General features: G+C 41.0%; 1 protein-coding gene across 3 annotated transcripts in view; it reads left to right on the top strand.

The window, feature by feature from the left end:
- The first annotated feature begins 986 nt into the window (after positions 1–986).
- LOC108715864 (FYVE, RhoGEF and PH domain-containing protein 5) overlaps positions 987–22,121 on the top strand; it is a 116,211-nt gene continuing 95,076 nt past the window's right edge. Inside the window, exons 1-2 of one of the 3 annotated variants that reach the window (XM_041561716.1) lie at positions 987–1,094; positions 11,910–14,751. In XM_041561716.1, coding sequence (XP_041417650.1) covers positions 12,032–14,751 — 2,720 coding nt within the window. In that variant the 5' untranslated portion in view covers positions 987–1,094; positions 11,910–12,031. Of the gene's footprint in view, positions 1,095–2,763; positions 3,030–11,909; positions 14,752–22,121 lie in introns of those variants that run through there. The other 2 variants (XR_005961023.1, XM_018261375.2) reach the window with 2 other exon arrangements.

Raw genomic sequence — 22,121 nt, 5'->3', positions numbered from 1 at the left:
TATTTATGTCCCGTTTATCAGAGACGACTGGTTTGATGGAAGAATTAGCTGTTCGGCTGAAGTCAGTCAAATGAACTTGGAAATGTAATTCAAAGCGGTGTCATTTATATTGTAAGGCTTAAATTTATTCCACCCACTTGCAATCCTAATAATTTATAGCAAACACGTTGGCTTTCCTCTTTCTTTCCAACAGTCAGTCTGTGGATTACTTTCTGCACAGTTTCTATGTAATATCAGGTGGATTTTTAATTTTATATTTAATTTCAGTAGGGTGATAAGACTTGGTGGGATGCATTGTGCTACTGATGGTTCAGTACATGTGAAATATAAAGCGATATATATATATATATATATATATATATATATATATATATATATATATATATATATACTAGGAAAAATCTTGGTTTATCCGCACTCCACTCTTGATAAAGGTCCTAGAGGTGTACTGAAACATCGACCTGTTTTTTAATTAACTTAAATAAAATTATGTTTTTAAAATAACCTACAGATAGGTTCCCAGTGTGCACTCATTTTCCTTGTACTTATATATATATATATCCTTGAAAAAGTTTTCAAAGAGGACCGAAATGTTGGAATTTTGTGATATGTGTGTGTAAAACACAGAGACTGATGTTTCAGTAGCCTTTATTAAAAGATAGTAGCCTTTATGAAAGATAAAGAGTGTTAGCCGAAACCCCAGTAGTTTTCAATAAATAACCTTTTCAGTTTTTAAGACCTGAGAGTGCGGACATTGTTGTTCGATTATTCTATATTTTATGACTGCACCCAGGAACTTATATTTTTTTGTAACGTGAGTGCCACTGGTCTTGGAGCTCCAAAACGGAGCCCAGAGAGCTGTGCCAGTCCTGGAACAGAGGTAGGTAGCAAGCAAAGGGCAAACAACAGAAGTATTGTGCCATTTATTGCACTTTGCACACTGCCTTGGGGGTTGTAAATGTTTGTGATTAAGAGAAAGGAGTGATGGGAGGAGGAGACCACATTTTGCACTGGTGTCTGTGCTACAACTCCCAGTGTTCCCTTCCCAGTCCTAGACAGTGAGAAATGGAGAACTGCCATCTGTAATTGAGAGGGTAGGTAAAACAAGAATATATAATGTTGTGTTTTTGTCTGTGATCTGCAACTCTTCATGTTTATATGTGTATTAGGATTGTTTAAGAGCTTGTGTGTTTGTGATTATGTGCATCAAGAGTCTGTAGGAGATGAATGTATCTTTGTAATAGGAAGATATATGTACAGTATCTGTGTATCAGGAGTGTCTAGGAAGTAGTTGTGTCAGTGTATTAGGATGGAATATGGAAGATTCAATGCCCCTGTATTAGGTTGGCTGGTTGCTTGTGTTGAATGTTTCTGTGCCTTCAGTATATTAGAAGTATACAGCAGGTATGTGTGTCTGTGTTTTAGAATTGTGTCAGAGGTATTTGTGTCTGTGTATTAGGACTTTGTAGAAAATATGTGTTCCTGTGTATTATAAGAGTACAGGAGGTATGTGAGTCTGTGAATTAGGAGGATGTATCTGTATTAGGACTGTGTAGGAGGTACATGTGTCTGTGTATGAGACATGTAGGATACATGTATGTCTGTGTAGTAGATGTTTGTAGGATACACATGTCTACCTGTATATTAAGAGTGGCATATTTTATATCAAGCTGTATATGGGAGGGAGAGTACTGGGAAACTGTGGGAAACTTGTGTGCTTGTGTGGCTGTAAAAAGATGTAAAGGTTAGTTGGCTGGAGAGAGTGGTAAAATGATTACCGGTAATCCATAAAAATGGTGTAAAAATCAGTGTAAAATAAATGGCAACTTTATCAAGGGGTGTGTTTTACTTTACACCGGCCAAACGCAGCAATTTGATGCCACCACTTCAGACCTCAGGCAACTCTTCAATGGGAAAAATGCCTCTCTGGCAAAAAAAAAGTGTAAAATACCACAATGGATGAAAGGTGCAAAGAAAAACTGGTTGCTGAAAATCAATACACAACTTGATAATCAGGCTGTTGTGATATAAATAATAGGCTCTTTAGTTTATATATTTCTGATGGATGTGTATAACCCTTCTGTGAGAGGTGTATGTGTATATACAAGGAAGGTGCAGGCAGGTGAACTCAGGGTGGCTGTCAGTGTATGCAGGAGGGAGAGGGAGCTGTTCCAGGTGTAGGTGCTGATATGTAGGTGCTGGGATAGATGGAAGGGGTGTAGCAACATACTGTAGCATAGAGAAAAATATATATATAGAACCCTATTCTATGTGATAAGGAGATTTCTTACTGTGTGTTTAGAGAGGGTAAAAGGCATATTCCCCTGGCATTTGTTAGGACAGGCGATAGGTACATTACCTTTTCCCTTCACTTTATACTTATAACCTTAAAGACCCACCTGTTTCTAGAAGCTTATTCAATGTACCTTAATTAATTAATCATTGCTGTGTCATAAATCACAAAATTGTTTCTAAAGTCCTATTGTCTCAATTGTACCCTAACCTAGTCATTTTGTACTCTGTAACCCTTGTTTGTTATCCACCATTTATTCCCTGTTTGTTATAACTAAGGTAAAGCACTGCGTATCTTGTCGGCGCTATATAAATAAATGATGATGATAATCCATACGGTTAGCATCAAGCACGTGATTTTCTTGGCTAGTCCGTTTGGGGAAAAAAGGCTGTCCCTTTAAATGCCGGTCCCAGTCCCTTGTTTGGAGATGGGTCCCCCTCTCTTCCTCTGCAGGAAGGGAATTAGGGAAATGCCTTCTCTGCTGCTGCTGCTGCTCTTGCTTCTGCTGCTGCTGGAGGAGATGTGGCCAGTGCACTGCAATCACACGAGCGGCAGCAGCTGCAGCGCAGGGATCTCTGTCTCTCTCTTCAGTCTGATACCGGGGGGCAATGATCAGCTGACACTTTCCTGCTGCTGCCGGGGGACTGTGCCCACCACACTCTGTGGCCCCTGGAGAATGGTCTGAGCACAGGGGGGCATCTTTTAAACTTCTTGGGAGCTTGGAAGATGAGCACAGGTATGTCATGTTATACTGGATTATGTGTGTGTGTGTTGCACTTGGTTATAATGGGTCTAGTCTCTGTCGTTACATAGAATTTGTTACCAGGGCAGGAATATTATTGGGTTATAACTTTATTGTGTCTATAATAAAAAACTTTAATTAACACATAACCTCCCTCTGCTCCCATTAACTAGTAACACCCTTCAACTGCAAGCTCTTTGGCTCAGTGATTGGTTTCTCCTAGTGACAGTCATGTGTTTGTTCCTCATCCACTCGTTCTGCTGTGTGAGGCCACTCTTCCGATTAGGTGCTACTGGCCATTCAGCCTTTGTGGCCAGCCAAGCTCACCCACCCTGCTGTTAAAGCCTACTAAACAACTCTATTGAATCTGCCAATGACACCCCCACTCTGTCCCATGGGTCTCCCCTCTTTATGACTTTTTCTCATTAAATCCTCTTGTGACAAATGCCGTTTTTTTTTTAATTATGAGCAATTCTTTTGACTATGATAAACTCTTCATTGTGAGAGTTAAATCTAATAGGTTAACCCTTCTGCCCTATAATGTGTTTAGTCACAGAGCAAAGATTGATTAATTCATTGTTCCTTTGTGACTTGTATTTTGGGAGTGCCCCCCCCTCCAAAACAAATAGCAATTTAAATATGATATATGAAGAGACTAGATCCTTCAGTCTAGCCGTTCACTCGGGGCATTGTGCTTACTCCATCTGGAGTCTAAAGGCAATCAGAGAATGGAGAAAGGACCAAACTGTGATAGACTGAATATCAATACATGTGACGGTGCTGGTTGTGATCCCTACTCTGCACTTTCATTTATCTCAATACAAAAAACAGGACCATTTAATGACACAGGTGCTCTCCTTCAAATGCACCCATTAATCCCAATTTTAAAAGGGTTTTACTGGCAGCAATTATGTGCCCAGCAGGTGGCAGCACAATAGTTGTGAAATCTCACTCCACTTTTCCATCCTGAGGACAAACATTTGCTCTGAATGTGTCCCTGAGATTAGGGAGTGGGTCACAGTAACAGGATATGCCTTACAGATCCATTTCTTCCTTCCTGCCATTGCTTACAGTTTCTGGCTTCTTTTTAACACTTGAGCTGCTGGTGTGGTCACTGGGACCAAGACTTGCATCAATAAATGAAGGGACCTCATATCTACTTACAGTGCATTTGTAACCTCTACAGGTTAGAAATTCCAAACCCTGGGGATTTAGATAGACATTAAACCCCCTGTCATGCTATGTTTGCCCACTGGACTGAACTAATAGAAGAGGAAATAATAGACTCTAGGTGGAGTATATATTCTAAGGTATGCTGTTAGTCTATAGAAGCACCTTGTAGCTTATACTGTAAATGTTCTACAAGGAAACAGAGGTGATGGTTGTTTAAATAGAGACATAGGGACATGTTGCCACTGTGGTTCTACCCATTTTGTTTAAAAATAAATGTTCTTGCACTGCTGTTAATAGGCCTTTCGTGGCCCCATCACAGTCACAATTTGTGTGCCCCATTATTTACACCATAGGTCACCCTCACCTCCATAGCCCACTCATACCCTCTGTCCACCCTTGCTCTCTATTTAGACTTGCCTATTCTTTTGAACTTCTAATGGGAATGGGAAAGAATGTACAAATAACCCCTGGTGTGGTTGCTGACCCTGGTGGTGCAGTCACATGCCCGTTACCCCTTGCAGATACCCCAAAGGGTGCTAAAGTTAGCCCATTAAAGGGTGTGTGGTATAATATTCTAACTTCTACTATGCAGAAGTGCTGGTGTAAGTGTGTGGATAGATAGATAGATAGATAGATAGATAGATGATAGAAGATAGATAGATGATAGATAGATAGATAGATAGATAGATAGATAGATAGATAGATAGATAGATAGATAGATAGATAGATAGAAAAATGTTGACACAGGACTTGCAAAACAAAGGCTTCAGGTTTATTTATGATTAGTGCATAAAAACCAATTTTTCGGCCCCTGCAAAAGGGTCACAGTCCTTTTCTGTATGTGACTTTTTTCTACACCCATGCACTTGTTCTGCTATACCGGAACTGCTATAAGGTACAGCAGCACCAGCAGATTGCCCGGCTAGTGATGGCGAATCTATCCCATTTCGCTATGATGAAAAATTTGCGAAACTCCGTAAAAATTTTCAGAATGGAGAAAAATTTGACGTCAATAGTCGTCAAAATAATTTTGATACGTGACAATTTTGACACGAGCAACAATTTTTTACACGCGAGTCTTTTGTACAAATGCATTAAAGTCATTAAAGTCTATAGGCGTCTGAAAAATTTGGACGCGCAACAATTTTATGTGTGCGCAAATTTTGGCGTGCGACAAACATTCACTGGCAGCAAAATGTGGACATTTTCAGCGAATCCATGCCTAGCAATTAAATTCGCCCATCACAATTATTGGCCACAGCACAATAACAGCACAAGGCAATTGTTGTGTAACTAGCTGTTTGGGGGGTGGGGTTTGTTTCTTTGCATAAGTCACTTCCTTTTCAGCACATGGCAACTTGATTTGGCAAGAAAGGAAATGGCAAGGCCGTGATAAATAGCTTCCCCTCGGTGAGTGGAAAAGCTGAGCACACAGCAATGCATTTCTAATTCATTTATAGGTTTCACAGCACATTCGCTTCTAGTGTTACTGTCCTTTAAAACTGGTGACATTCTAAATATGGTGACATTAAATTCAGTGATAAGATGTTTGATGCTAGAGAAGGATTTTCTATGCAAGTCTGCAGGTACTAGATCTAATCTCCCATAGGCCAGCCTTTTACCAGGGATACACTCACAGATTGGTTCGGAAATGTTACACATGAAATGGTAACTGTAACCTCTTAAACTAAAGGTTTGAGGCATATTCCAGATCATATACAGTGAAGTATCTCTGAGATATTATCTAACATATAGTAGTGCAGGTAGGTGTGGGACCTGTTATCCAGAATTATTGGGACCTGTGGTTTTACAGATAATGTATCTTTCCGTAAATTAGATCTTCATACCTTAGGTCTACTAGAAAAGCATGGAAACAAGTACACGGTACTGTATTATTATTGCAGACAGAGAGGGAATACTTTTGGATTATTTTATTATAATGGAGTCTATGGGAGACAGCCTTTCTGTAATTCTGAACTTTCTGGATAACAGGGATAACGGATCCCATACCTGTACTGTCCTTTTTTTCTCCACAAAAAGAGCCATACATTTAATATACAAAATGGGCACACGCCAATTAAACCAATGATATTAAACAAAGAAGATCTCTTACAGTGGGTAGCTCCATCTTGAACCATTTGAGTGCAGAAGCTACAGGTTCAATGTTTAGGTTATACCTGGAATCTGGTTGGACTCTATTCCCATTATTCAGATGAGCCCTGGGAAATAGCAACAACCTATTTTTAATAGTTCATATATTGAGGATAACCAATCGCATCAGCAGAGCTGGATTAGGATAAAACCAGTAAACCCCCGATTCTCTAAAGAATCGTTAATGAAAGAATGGTAACAACAGTGAGGCAGCAAAATGCGATGGGTGCTGATTCACTCGGCATCCCCAGGCAGCAACTGGTGACGCTAATTTCAAGGACAGGAGAACATTTTCACAAAAAATGTTGTTTATAAAGAAATTTTGAGTTTATTGGTAGTAAAGTGTTACTGAAAAATTTCTTTATAAACAACATTTTTTGTGAAAATGTTCTCCTGTCCTTGAATGAGTTCTCCCTGGTGAGCTGTACTTAAAATCTTGACTTTAACATCAGATGAACGCTGCACTCTTGAAAATGCAACATAAAGTTGACCATGACCAAACACAGGCTCAGATAGGTAAATGCCGACTTTATCCAATGTTTGTCCTTGTGATTTGTTGATTGTCATGGCAAATGCAGCCTTAATGGGGAATTGTCGTCGTTTAAGTTTAAAAGGTAATTCCTGGTCAGAACTGGTAAGGTCAATTCTGGGAATCAAAACAGTATCACCGCTATGGGATCCTGTAAGCACTTCTGCCTTGATAACATTTTGTCTCATGCTCTTCACAACCAACCGTGTACCGTTACATAAACCTTGCTTAGTGTTAGGGTAGGGGCACACGGCGCGATTTCGCCGCGATTCTGCGCTGGGCGAGTTGTCGCTGCGTTTTTTAAGCCGAAATAGCTTTGCTAACTTTGGCGCTGGCGTCAATGCAAATCGCGGCGAAATCGCTGCGCTAATTCACACGCGGCGATTCTTTTTCTACTGTCGCCCGGAAACGCTCAGCGAGGCAACTTCGGACGACAATAGAAAACGAATCGCCGCGTGTGAATTAGCGCAGCGATTTCGCCGCGATTTGCATTGACGCCAGCGCCAAAGTTAGCAAAGCTATTTCGGCTTAAAAAACGCAGCGACAAATCGCTTAGCGCAGAATCGCGGCGAAATCGCGCCGTGTGCCCCTACCCTTAAGGTTTCTTAACAGCATGACTATTGTTCCTACTTTGAGTATAAGATTGTGTTGTGGTAATCCAGCATTGTTGATAGTGTTTAAATATTCTAATGGGAAGTTAAGTTTCTCACTTTCGTCTTCAGAATCAATACAGTCAGTACTCAGAAAGACACAGCTTTGTCCAGGAAGTAATGCAATCACTTGGTTGTTTATCATGTCAACATCAATATTTTTTGGAGATAATATAGCCCGTTTTGCTAAAAATGGCCACCCACGCAGGTACGCAACCGGTTCCCCTCCTAGAGTGACGCTAGCGCCGCCATTAGACAAACTTGCAAAGGAGTAGCAAGATGGCCGACGCTTATACAGACTTTAGTGGGCGGATGACAAACTCGCAGAGGAGTAGCAAGATGGCCGACGCTTATACAGACTTTAGTGGGCGGATTTGGCAGTGGGCGGATGACAAAGTCGCAGAGGAGTAGCAAGATGGCCGACGCTTATACAGACTTTCGTGCAGGTACGCAACCGGTTCCCCTCCTAGAGTGACGCTAGCGCCGCCATTAGACAAACTTGCAAAGGAGTAGCAAGATGGCCGATGCTTATACAGACTTTAGTGGGCGGATGACAAACTCGCAGAGGAGTAGCAAGATGGCCGACGCTTATACAGACTTTAGTGGGCGGATTTGGCAGTGGGCGGATGACAAAGTCGCAGAGGAGTAGCAAGATGGCCGACGCTTATACAGACTTTCGTGCAGGTACGCAACCGGTTCCCCTAGTGTGACGGTGAGCGCATCTGCCTCCCTAGATCCTAACCTTCCAGCGGTCGCCGCCTGAGTGAGCAGGAAAGAAGAGGCGGCGGGAGGCAGAAGGAGACGGTGAGCGCATCTGCCTCCCTAGATCCTAACCTTCCAGCGCATCTGCCTCCCCGATCCTAACCTGTTCTGATCCTAACCTTCCAGCACATCTGCTAATCGAAGGCCGCATCTATGTCTTTCGGCTGAAGTTGCGCGCGCATCTCATAGATCCTAACCGAAGTTGCGTGCGCATCTGCCTCCCCTCCACTCGGGACATAGATAGGCCTTCGGTTAGTATATAGGATGGGGACCTGGGCAAAGTAGTGCTTTGGGTCGTTCCACTTGCCTTCCAGAAAAGGTATCAGGAAAACATAATTAAATGCTACTCTACACGAAGCAGCAACATGTCTGGCCATGCCCACTTTTTATCCAGACTCCTAAAATGCTACTCCTAATTTAATAACATATTATAGTCAGTTCATGGCATGGTCTGGCCTTCAAACGTTTGATGACACACTGTAACCCCCAAACATTTTATAGAACATTGTGGCCTCCAAACGTTTTGTGACAGTCCGCACCACAGAAATTAGGCTTTCACCCCTTCACTAGCGTTCATCATTTAGTACTCTCAAGTAGCCTTGGTTCCATTGCAGCTTATTTTCATTCTATTCCATATTCTATTCTACCCACCCCAATAGCTTCACTTTGCTTCTTTAGTTTCCTGACAAAAAATCAACCTGACCCTAACCTTGTAGTTCAGCACCCGTACCCAACCCTAACTCGATGAGCACTGGTATTTATAGGCACAGCCCTCTCTGACATCATGTAAGAGGTTGGGCTCCTGCAGGTGGAAGTGGGGCATAGTAAGATCACAAACCTACTTGCAGCCCACAAAGTAGGGTTGCCACCTTTTAGTGGAGACCGGGCAGGGGGCGGGACTGCCATGATTTTAGGGGCAGGGCTATGATGCAGGGGGGCGGGCCGTGACATTAGGGGGCTAGAACGCAGTGATCTGCCATTTGCCGATCGCGTGTCAATCATAGAGAATTCTGCCTGGTTTTCCTAATTTGGAAAACCGGGCAGGCAGTTTTGACCTGGGCAGCCCTACTATGGCATCTTACAGCAGCCCCTTTGGGCAGGTTGTGTGAAAGTCTGCCCAAGCATGCCCAGCCTGACTGCACATCACTAATTTTGTTTTAGCAAGCTCTCCTCCTTTCCATCCTGTATCCATTCTCCTTTTCTTTTATGCTATCCTATGCTTCTCTTTAATATTCCTCACTACTTTCCATGATTTTGCAGTAACAAAAAGCTTTAGGCATCAGCAGCTATTATTTTGTTTGCACAGGACAATTTCACAGTTGCATCTCCAGCATGCAGGCAGGCCTGGACTGGCAATCTGTGGGTTCTGGCAAATGCCAGAGGGGCTGATGTAAGGTGCCATAGAAAGTCAGTATTTAGTGGGCTGGTGGGGGCTGTTTGAGCCTCTATGTGGGCTGAGTGGGCCTCTGCATAACTGAAATGCCAGGGCCTATTATAATTCTCAGTCCGGACCTGCATGCAGGTGTGTCCCCATCCCACCCACTAACTTCTCATCATTGAAACACACAAATTTGAGAGTACAGGAATGGGATCCATTATCCGGAAACCTGTTTTAAATTAGGAAAGGCCGTGCCCCATAGAATACATGTTATCCAAATAATGCAAATTTTTTCTCTGTATTAATAAAACAGTACCTCGTACTTGATCCAAACTAAGATATAATCAATCCTTATTGGAAGCAAAACCAGCCTATTGGGTTTATTTAAAGATTACATGATATCTAGTAGACTTAATGTATGCAGACTGTTATCCGGAAAGCCCCAGGTCCTGAGCACTCTGGATAAAAGGTCCAGTACCTTGACTGTGACAGGTGATAAGGACAGAGCTTCCTTGCATGCATCAGTACTGTACTCTACACCTAGGGTTGCCACCTGGCTAGTATTTTACCAGCAGGGCTGGTAAAAATTATGTTTGATGCCAATGTAATAAATAGGGAAGAAAGATAAAAAATATAGGAAGGCTGGTATTTTTTTACTAGAGACATGGTAACCCTATCTACATCTTACAATGGATTTTTAATCCAGCCTGAGAAGCAGAGCACAGGTATGCCTCTAGCACTGGTGTCCATGATATTAATAAATGAGGCCTTATGTGCTTAGAGTTCATTAATCTAACCAAGCCAACCTATAGCCACTGAAAACATTACAACATTTACAGTTTAACTCGATACACAGTATCTGCTTTTTGAATATGCTGTCTGATTATAGGGAGTTATAGAAATTTGGATAATAGTTCTAATACGTCTCTTTTTATTTCGAAGTCGTAGTCGAAGGTCGAAGTAGCCCATTCGATGGTCAAAGTAGCCAAAAAAAAACACTTCGAAATTCAAAGCATTTTTTCTTCTATTCCTTCTCTCGAACTTAATGAATGGGCCCCTAAATGTCTATCAATCCTTTAAATATATAAATAATCTTACTAACAAAAACGTCATGAGGTTTTGTAATAATCAAAGGCACAAATAAGATTTGTATAATAAATAATAAACATACAGTATGTATACAAGCTCTGAGACATAATTTAAAACAAGACCAGTGGCTGGGCACCCAGATAATATAAAGACTGTTGTTATGATGAGTAAGTGACTCCCTGATTATTTATTGTCCTACATAATTTCCTGTAAACATTGAGGGTGGAAAGCAGCAGGGTGTTTACTAGGAAACAAAATCATGTTTCCCCCGGGGGCTACAGGAAGGAAGCATTTCCCTGGAGACTGTCCCATCAGAGATACACATGACTTTTGTAAAATGTTTTGAACTCTGGTAGCAGGTCCCTTGCCTCCAAGGGACAAGCATTTTAGTAATTAAAGTTCCAAAGCTCCATAAATCAGAGTATGGTGCACAATAGTCAGTATTAGTGAAAAAGCTGAGATAAGAATACATCCATTGCAGACAATTTTAAAGGGGATCTAAACCTAAAAAGTTTAATTGATCTAGACTCAAGGTGGCCATAGACGTTACAATTACAATATTTTCTGGAAAAGAGCTTTTCCAAGAAAGATCCTTCATTTCAATACACACGTGTAGAGCTGAATCGTCAGATATACAGGTAGAAACAATAGAATTCTAGGTGTATCTGACGATTCATTGGTGACTCTATGACCTTCAAAGAGAACTGTTAAACCAAAAGCCCGTTAAAGGGCTGCACATATCTCCTTCTTTGATGGGGAAATCCGCAGCATTGTCACTTAAAGGGCACACTAAAGGTTTTATCTGCTTAATTGAGCCTTTGGTTTTGCCCATAATCCCAATAATATCAAAGTATATCTCAGTACAATGAAATTTCTGTACAATGCTCTTTAAACAATGTTTTGTTAAAAATATATATTATATATAATATATTATATATATAATATAATATATATAATATTTCTTTCAACTGCTTAGCCACATGCTATAAGGTGTGCATATAAGCCCCATGATCTTTTAATAAAACAATAAATACTGCTATTGTAACAGCCTAAAGGTATGGTATATATTGTCATACGCATACTAAACAGTTGGAATAGCATTATACCTTACAACATCTTCTGCTTTATCTTTTGTTCTACAGAGATCACCAAACCTACTCTAGCACCAAAGCCCCAAGGTCTTGACTCATTCAGTTCAGTGCCTCTTCCTAAGTACTCCTCACCATTGATCTCAAGAGCTGGCCTCGTTCGTCAAACAAACTCAATGTCAAGGGGTCCAAAACCCCCTATTGCTCCAAAGCCTGTGCTGTCACCTTCCTCAGAAAGACGATCCACAGTGAATGCTAATAATTTCTTTAATAAATGTGCTAATGGGAAAGTGGTTTGTCCTGTGGAAAATATTTCAAATACTGATCAATACAGTCTGGAGTCTGGCACACCGGACATGACATTTGAGGATTACAGCACTGTTCCTGACTCCCAGTTTACAGATGAAGAAAACACTGATATTGAATGTGAACACAGCTCTTCATTTGATACATGGGAAACCCATCAAGAAGAAGTTGATATAAGTGATAACAAGAGCTGCAGTCCCTCGGGAGTACAAGAAGAAGACAGTGGAAACCCAGACAGTGTTCCTTCAAGAGAGGTGGAATCAGGAGAATCTACAGAATTAGAAGACAGTGACAACACCGATGCTTTAAGCTTGAGATCGTCATCCACTGCAGATGCAGACAGCTTGGTGCCTCATACTGGGTGTGAGACTTTGTTGTTTAAAAATGACCTTGGGGATATTGAGGATTTTTTGCCATTGGATCACAATGAGTGCAACACAGAAAACAAAGCAAATGACAAAAATCTGAAGATCATGGGTTGTGATGATGTTATTCTGACAGAGGTATATTTTGAGGAACTCCCCGTGGATGAAACCTGTTGTGAAGAAGATGCAAACACTGAAGAGACTCCTTGCAAGGAACATGATGAATCTCCAGTATCGACAGAAGTGGATTTAGTAAATGTTGAATCATTGGAGAACTCTATAGTCTGTGACAATGCCCAGTGTGGTGAGGCTGCAGAGACTGAGCAGGATTTAGTTGCAGAATCTTTAGATAATTTCCAGTTGACTGAGGACATTGCTGATTTAGTGAATGATGATGGACAAGACTCATTTACTCATACTAATGAATTGTCATTGTGTAATTTACCTTCCTTTGGTGATGAGGAAGGAGAGCAAGAGGCAGATACAACACATGAAATGAATGAGTTGGCAGCAAACAATATAATATTAGATAATGAAAAAATAATTACAAACATTTTAAAGTCAAGTGAAGACACAGCACATGAGGACAGCATAGATGATAGTTGTCTAATTGTACCTTATGAAAATGAAGGTTCTGAAGAACCAGATGAGACTTTGGAAGCAATGGTGGCTTTGGAGAATGGTTTGGACATTAACCCTGTTTCAGAACCTCTACTAGAGACTGTGACTGATGACACAGAATGTTTTTCTGACGACAGTTGTTGTAACAGAAAACTGGAAACCACTGATGCACAGGTCACATTTACAGGTGCTGCAGAGGGAAATGATTGGTGTGATGAAGAACCATCTGCTGTTAGTCATGTTACAGTAACTGAAGTGGATTTAGCTGACACCACAGACTACTCAACTGAAGATCAGGAAAGGGAGGTTAAAGAGATGGACTCAACAGATGTTTTACCAGTGACTGAGGTAATCACTGAGCCCGAGGAGGAGGATGAAGCCAATCCTTATGTTCTTGAGGATAGTGCACAGTCAAGAAGCAGAAAGCTGCTCAGTGCTAAAGAGTCTGCACATAACAGAAATGATGGTGATACACAGAGACCTTATTGCACAGGTGAGAAAAATGGCTGTGAAGGGGAAAATCATTTACTCAATGTAGACAGGAAAAACATTGTAACAAGAACCAGGTCCTATTCTGGAAAAATTCCTGGAAATGTGCCTGAGACTGTGCCAGAAGAAACTGGGGCAGAGTTTGACTCCCAGTTGTCAAACAGTGAGAAAAAAGCCATACGTGAAAAGATGGACAAAAAGCCAATTGAAGCAGGCAGAGCACTACCCAGGAAGCCAAGTCGTTTTATTCCCTACCCTCGCTCCTACTCAGTGGAAGGCAGGGAGAACACAGTCTCGCTTTATATAGAATCTGATATGGTGGTCAATTTTTCCTCCCCTTATCTCATTAGTTCATCTGGGAGCTTTTCACAAAGAAATCATCACTCATCTAGTGGGATGTCCACTCCCTCTTCTGTTGTAGACATTCCACCTCCCTTTGAGCTTGCGAGTATTACAAAGAAACCAATCACTAAAAGCTCACCATCACTATTAATTGAGAATGAGTGTTCTGAGAAATGCAATAAGAAGAAAAAGTTGTCCTTTAAACGTTTCCTCACTTTGAAGTTCAAGAAAAAGACGGAGAACAAAGTTCATGTAGAGGTCAATGTATCTTCACCCAGGTCATCTTCAGAGTCAAGTTACCATGGAGCAGCTAGACACATGGACACGGACAGAAGAAGCCTTGGTAACTCCCCGCAGCTGCAAGCCCGTTCTGGATTACACTTCCGTCCAGATTCCCCATCGGCCATGCTTTTCTATAAGGATATGAAGAGAAAAGGAACATCAAAAGCCTTTAACAGAAGTGTGGCTAGGGTTGAATCCTTCGAAGATCGATCAAGGCCACCATTCATGCCACTGCCCTTAACCAAACCCAGGTCCATCTCTTTTCCTAATGCTGATACCTCAGATTATGAAAATATCCCAGCTATGAACTCAGACTATGAAAATATTCAGATCCCACCACAGCGGCCAGCCAGAGCTGGAACATTCACTGAATTCTTTGAAGATCCATGCAGGGCCCTGTCCTCAGCCAATGAGAATGATGGATATGTTGATATGAGCAGCTTCAACACCTTTGAAATCAAGCAGCTGACAGCTGACCAGGAAGCTGAAAGGTACTCCAATATATTTCACATTTTAAAAGTTTTTATCATTGTCTTCTTTATGTGTAAGAAGGGTATTCTTTGTTATTTATCTTTTCGGCTACTGATGACTTTGAACTCTCAGTGTCTGCCAGTAGATGCCTTGCCTTTCTAACATACTGGGGCTCATTTATCAACACTGGGCAAATTTGCCCCTGGGCTGTTACCTATAGCAACCAATCAGATTGCTGCATTTATTGTTCTTCTTGCAGCTGGCTTTATAAAGCTAATCACTGATTGGTTGCTATCGGCAACAGCCCATGGGCAAATTTGCCCAGTGTTGATAAATGAGCCCCACTGAATATGATTTGGATTGACTCAGCTGTTTTTGTTTCATGATAATACTTATATGAGGTCATAATTATGCTCTTTTTCTCATATATAGTTTTATGGGTCTTTTTATCAAAGGCTAGTCATTGTGATATTCACTCTGCATAGACTATAGCAAAGGCTTGTTATTGTGATATTCACTCTATATAGAATATAGCAAAGGCTAGAAATTGTGATATTCACTTTGCATAGAATAAATAATGGTACAGATACCATTGTGCTTTTTGTTTTTGCTTTTGAGACCTTTTTAGATGCCAACAAAGGCAAATATATTAAAATAAATGTTGACACCCTAATGGCTAAGTTTGGGTACAGACCCCAGAGTGATATGTGTTATAGACATTATATAACTATGCAGTTAAATTTATGGTGGATGCTGGATGTTTTTATATTGTTTCTCATATAACAAAGCAGAGCACTGGCTGTTTATTTGCCCTGTCACAAGGCATCATTCTCATTTATATTTAGTGTGTATAATGTGAAGCACGTTAACTTATATAAAGTGTAATGAGTAATGGTTATCTTCTAAACCTTTGCTATCCTTAAGTTTTACTCATTTTGTCTTTTAGATTAAAATCATTAATAACAATGAAGGAACTAGTTTGTGTTGTGGCCTTGTGCCATAAAGTTACTTGTCTGCTTAATGCATTCTCGCTTTATACAGTCGCTAACAAACACTTTTAATGCATGCAGTGCTGCTTAGATTTCATCACAGATTGGCACACTACTTTATAGGGGCCCTTTTTGAACAGGTAACCAATATTATAGACTTATTGGTTGCGTGGCACATACAGTAGATAATAGAAGGGCTTATTCACGTCCGCAAGCGCAGTGCGCAACTTATGCTTTCCCCAGCAGTGAGATGCTCTTAAATCATATTCATTAAAGGTACTTGTATCAAAATTCACTCTTTGCACTTCAGTATAGTTCTGCTTGGCCAACATTCAGTCTTTCCTACCTTCCTGTTCTGAATTGAGCACTGCTGTGCCTATTGACACAGTCAGGGCTGAAACTAGGGTTAGGCAGAAGAGGCACCTGCCTAGGGCGTAACAATAGTGGGTGGCTGGGCAGGTATCTGTTAAAGGGTCTTTTGCTTATCCCTAGTTCATGTTTGCTCCCCTCTGCTGCTCTGCCCTCCCTTCTTCCACTCTGCCCTCCCCGTCTGCTGCTCTCCCCACCCTTACCCTCCCCTCACTGTGTCCCCCACCCTGTGCACAACGTCACAGACACATCTGGGGGGGAGCAAGGATGGCAGACGGGTTGCCTAGAGCACTGGTTTGGCCTGGCCCTGGATGCAGTGGAACCCAGGTGCTGCCACCAACTCCTGATCAACTCCTGGGTGACCCCTCTCAGCTACGACCAGAGCCCTAACTCTTCCCCATGTTTATGAAGCCCAGTCCTTCACTCAAAGAGGCTTTGCAGAAAAATTCATGAAACCATCGGAAATGTTGCAAAACATTTTGTGCCCCGTTTTTTACTCTCTATCGTCAGATGCATTGGAATTAATGGACCCTTTTTCATTCACTGAATGCATTGGACTCAATAGACAATTTTTCTTTTGCCAAATACGTTGAAGTTAGTTGGTGTGTTTTTCTAACATTGTGCCGAATGAATTAAAGTCAAATTGGCATTTTTTTTTCTCATAAATCCGTGGAAGAGACTGGGCGATTTTTTTTTTAATTTAAAAAATACATTTATAGGCACCCGAGGGCCGCCCTCCAAAACCTGCCGCCCTAGGCACAGGCCCTCAAGTGCCTTAATATTAATACGGCCCTGGCCCCACAGTAACTCGCGGCAAATGCAAATGGAATTTGTGTTTTTTTCTCATGTTTTATCTTATTCCGAATGCATTGGAGTCAGTAGGTTGTTTTTATCATACCAAATGCATTGGAGTCAGTATGGATTGTTCTGGCTTTTTTGCATGAAAAAATGCTTATTTTTTTGGCAAAACAAAAGGCACGGTGAAATTCTAGTGCAGATTTGCCGCAAATCTAAACCAGCCAAAAAAATGTATTAATCCCTACTCAACAGCAAAACAGGAATCTGTGCTTTCTATGAAGCTTTTCTAGTTCCACTATGTGTGTTATTTATAGACATGTCCCAAACTGTGCACTATAATCACAGTATAGTATAACCACATTTATGCTCATGTAGGTGCCTTTTGGCTTAATTATCGGCTCTACTATATGACAAATTCAAGTCGAATGACATGTACAATTTCTAAGAACATACTGAATGAGTAATTGAATTCAAATTTACAAAAGGGGCCAGTTATCCTTTAAAGCCTTTGGACAAAAACAGATCTTGTCGCCGCACATTTGTGCAGCTGTGAGGGAAAAAAAATGTACCATTCCATTTTTTTACCGGGCATTTTATGTGGCAAATAAAAAAAATGCAGATATTTAGTATCCCAGAACTCAGCGATTTTAGTTAAAACGAGCGGTTGTGGAAAAGTGTATGTAAATAATGGCGTTAAAATAACTTGTTTCTGCGGAACAACAGCTGCAGGGCTGCCGTTGAGCCCAAATTACACGTTTCTTTTAATTTAAACACATTATTTAACAGCACTTTGATTACAATTTGAGGCAATTATAGTTTTTTTTTTACTTATTCAGATGGAGTGTGCCATAAGGAGTGACAATCACAAAAGTATGTACTCTCCAGAGTCTATGTAGAGATTATGCTCCAAGCCTTAATGTGTCTGCATGCGGGAAAAGTTCTATAATGCCTTACTGAGGATTCTCCCCTCCAGTCAATGTGCTGCTTGATCAGACAGGCAGGGCAGGACTGTGGGGAGGAGAGGAAGGAGAGGAAGGTAGGGCAGTAGGGGGAAATTGGAAAAAATATCTGGTGGGGCACGGGCTTCCTGTTACTGTTCCACTAACATTAGCAGGGCCAGGAGCAGACACAGAATATACAGGGGTTTTCCGCTGCAGCCCATCCATCCCTAGAGCCTTTACTTTAGGGGCTGCAGGATAGGCATTTCACATATATGCACAGAAAATATCTAACAATGATTAAACTGTTTAATTGTGCCCTTTGTGCTTCTATTAATCAATATCTTTTTATCCCAGTCGGCCCCTGTGAGGCTGAGTCTGATGCTGAGTCTGAGAGCCCACAGTCTGGTCCTAATGTGGCCCACAGTTTAAAGAGGCCTTTCACCATCACATAAAGTCACGTGACCTTTGGTAACTAAATACAATGACACTGGGGTAATTCATGGCTGCATCATATTTCCAAGTGTTGACCCTCTTTTTCCCAGTTCTTCCAGTTGCTTACTCTAATTGTATGTCTGCTAAAAGAGCAGCTAAATAAAACTGTTTTTCAGGGGACAGTTTGGGGGCCATACATCTTCAGGGGGATCCTGGACCTCCACCTTGTTAGAGTATAAGTTGTTCTTCATGAGAAGTAACTGCATGTTATGGTCATTTTGTTCATACCATACCAATGAAATACACAGAAACACATATTGACATTGTTGTTTAATTAAACTTGAATGGCAAAATGTTACCCTGCTCCAAGGAAAGTGACCTGTGCTGAGTACAAGAGGAAGGGGCACACTACCAGTGTTTAGTGACATGGAAGAATACGCTTAAAGGGGTGGTTCACCTTTAAGCTGACTTTTAGTATGTTATAGAATGGCTAATTTTAAGCAACTTCAAATGGCCGTCATAATTTATTTTTTTTATAGTTTTTTAATTATTTGCCTTCTTCTCTGATTTTTTCCAGCTATCAAATGGGGGTCACTGACCCCATCTAAAAAACAAATGCTCTGTGAGGCTACAAATGTATTGTTATAGCTAATTTTATTACTCATCTTTCTATTCAGGCCTCTCCTATTCATATTCCAGTCTCTTATTCAAATTCAAATGGTTGCTAGGGTAATTAGTAGGGATGCACTATTTTGGAAATTGTCCGAACCCTCAAATCATTTGCAAAAGATTCGGGTGAATGCCGATCCGAATCATAATTTGCATATGCAAATTAGGGGTGGGGAGGGGAAAACATTTCTTACTTCATTGTTTTCGGACAAAAAATCATGCAATTTCCCTCACCGCCAAATTAGGATTCAGATTCGGTTCCGGCCGAATCCTGCTGAAAAAGGCCGAATCCTGCCCGATTCCTGAACCGAATCCTGGATTCAGTGCATCCCTAGTAATTAGGGACCCTAGCATCCAGATTGCTGAAACTGTAAACTGGAGAGCTGTTGAATAAAAAATCTAAGTAACTCATAAAACACAAATAATAAAAAATGAAAACCAATTGCGCATTATCTGATAATACCCCTCTCTACATCATACTAAAAGTTTATTTAAAGATGAACAACACATTTAAATGGTTATTTTGTAGTTTATATGTGCAATGAGCTTTGTTTAAAGTACTTGTGCCTCATTGGCATGACGGCATCTTTAAGAGCCAAAATTCACTTTGGCATCAATTCCTGTTCCCCGCCACTCCCAGTAAACTGGATCAACCCCGAACTCCTCCAAAATAAGCACCTGTTGCACTTCTAATTATATTTGCCCCTTGTATTTAGATTGGCACGTAGATATCAGTCAGCAGAGGATGCTGAATATTTAGAGATGTGTATGAGCAGAAGGGAAAACAGATAATGGGCCAAGTACTACACATTCCTGGTTTCCTCTTGCACAAAATGGTGACAGAATGAGGAAAGATAGTTTCATGGTTTTGTAAACCTCGGATGTTTTTGGCGGGATACGTTTCCTAAAAAATACATTGCATATTTATGCTTCCCTCATTCCAGCTGTGTCAGTTTTATTGAAAGAGAAATAAAGCCTCTAAGCAAATGGCAGTGCCCCCTTTAAACTCTGCAGGAAAGCTACTAAATGCTGAGTATAATGCTTGTTCCCAGGATAACAAGCACCAAACCTTAAAAGAAAAATTAGAAAAGTACCCTCATTCACATGGCTTATGTAAAACACTAAGTGGGTTATTTATCAAAATCCAAATTTATCTCATTATTTTGAAATATACCTGACCACCGCATGGGTTATTTCCCCTTATTTATCAAAACATTCTCCTGAAAAAATTCCAGTTCGGGGAAAAAACTCAAAAAAAATGTATGAAAATTAGAATTTTTTGGTTCTTCCCCCCGAAAAATCTGGGGTTTTTTCGGATTTTTGCCCAAAATCTTCGGATTATTGCACAAAACCCAGCGCAGATAAGGATATCTTCTGGACTTCTCCCATTGATTTATATACAAGCTCGGCAGGTCTGAGATGCCGGATTCTTTCCATCCTCGGGGTATAATAAATCCTGAAAATTTGAGGATTTTTTCCACAAAAAATTCGGATTTTATAGTAAAAAAAAAATAGAATTTATTGAGTTTTTGGCATTCAGACTTTCATAAATAACCCCCTATATTAATTCCAAATTAATTTATATTTATAAACTTGGTCCCACTCATAAGAGCTCAGGGATTCTTGTAGGGATCAGCTATTGACAAGTTTTCCATGCATTTTAGATATTATTGGCTTCATATTGCAGTATTCATATGAACATTGTGGCTCTCCATGAGCTCCCAGTAGGGTGCAGAAGCTGCTTCAATTTGAGTTTATTCATGAATATGGGGTAGGATAGAAAGGGCAGGAACCATTGTTTTTAGTCAGTGGAATATCAGGTGTATGGGCCTCAAGATTTTTTGGAATTACATCCTCAATTGTCTCCAAAGACTGAAACAATGGCTTGTACAGTGTAGCACCACTCCAGGCCATTACACGCTTTGCTGTATTCCAAACTAGAAAAAAATGGCTGCCTAATGGCTCATTCTTTCCTAAACCAGCAGAACAACATCTCTTTTGTCTTTCTGCCTCCAGGGTGCGGGGAAATCATCTAATATTTTTGATTGCTCAGCAAAGTTATTTACGGCCGAGCGTTTAAACCAGGAGCTACGCTTTATCGGTCCCAGTAGGTTACAAAGAGAAGCTCCTACATGATTTCTGCTAGTGACAGGCGGCAATTCATGCTGTCTTAATAGATCAATTAGAGTTAATGAATGGCACAATGTAGTTAAGAAGCGCAGTATCTTTTGACTTCACCTTTCCTAAAAAGCCAATAAGGATGGCCTGTGCGTTAGGTAATTTTGTGCTTTAATTAAGATCTAATCTAAAAATGGGTCAGGTCCCCATGCTGTTTCGGATGGGATGGGCTTGAATACAGTTTATTTCCTCCTACAACACACAATATGTATTGAAACAAGCAGCACAGATAGTTCTGAAATAGAAAGGTTAAGAAATACTGATTTATGACACCATTTCCAATAGTCAGGCCCACATAGAGTAGAGAAGGGGTCCATGTTAAAGACCCAGGCCTGGATTTGTGCCAAGGCCACATAGGCCCGGGCCTAGGGGAGCACATTTTTCAGGGGGACCTGCCGCACAGCCGCTCTATTGGAAACACTGAGGACGCGCTGCGTGAGGTAGTGCAGGCACTAGGACTGCGCAGACCGCATGGCCTAGGGGCACCCGCCTAGTAAATCCAGCGCTGTAAAGACCTCTTGGACCCAAAGCCATGAATTTGTATTGTCTGGACCTTTTTTTTGAAAACAGTGCCTCTGAACTGTGTGTATTCAAAAGTGCTCAACAACCTTAGTGTAAAGTACTTGTCAATCAGGAACCTTTAGGAGGCAGCGGGTATACTCAGACGCACTAGGGTTTCCGGTGTTCACCGATGACCTTTTGGGGCCCTGGGCTTTCTGCTGCGGAATCACAGAGTAAAAAGTATGTTTTAGGTAGCATCAAGTCCGAAATGAGGTACCAGCAGGGATTAGGCAAAAAACGTATCTGGCAAAAAGGGTCTGGGCAGGCGGCAGGAATCAAGGTCAAAAACAGGCAGGAGTCAAAAACCAGAGTAATCAATCACAATATAGATGCTTCGGCAGGATCTGTAAACAGAAGCCAGCTTGGGCACTGTCAAAATGGAGGATTGGCTTTTTGAAGAGGATTTGGCAACAAAATTCGAATCTGGTGCCCGAAACGTGACATCATCATGAC

This window comes from Xenopus laevis, chromosome 4S, assembly GCF_017654675.1.
Source record: "Xenopus laevis strain J_2021 chromosome 4S, Xenopus_laevis_v10.1, whole genome shotgun sequence".
NCBI lineage: Eukaryota > Metazoa > Chordata > Amphibia > Anura > Pipidae > Xenopus > Xenopus laevis.
This window is presented reverse-complemented; position numbering and strand designations above follow the sequence as displayed.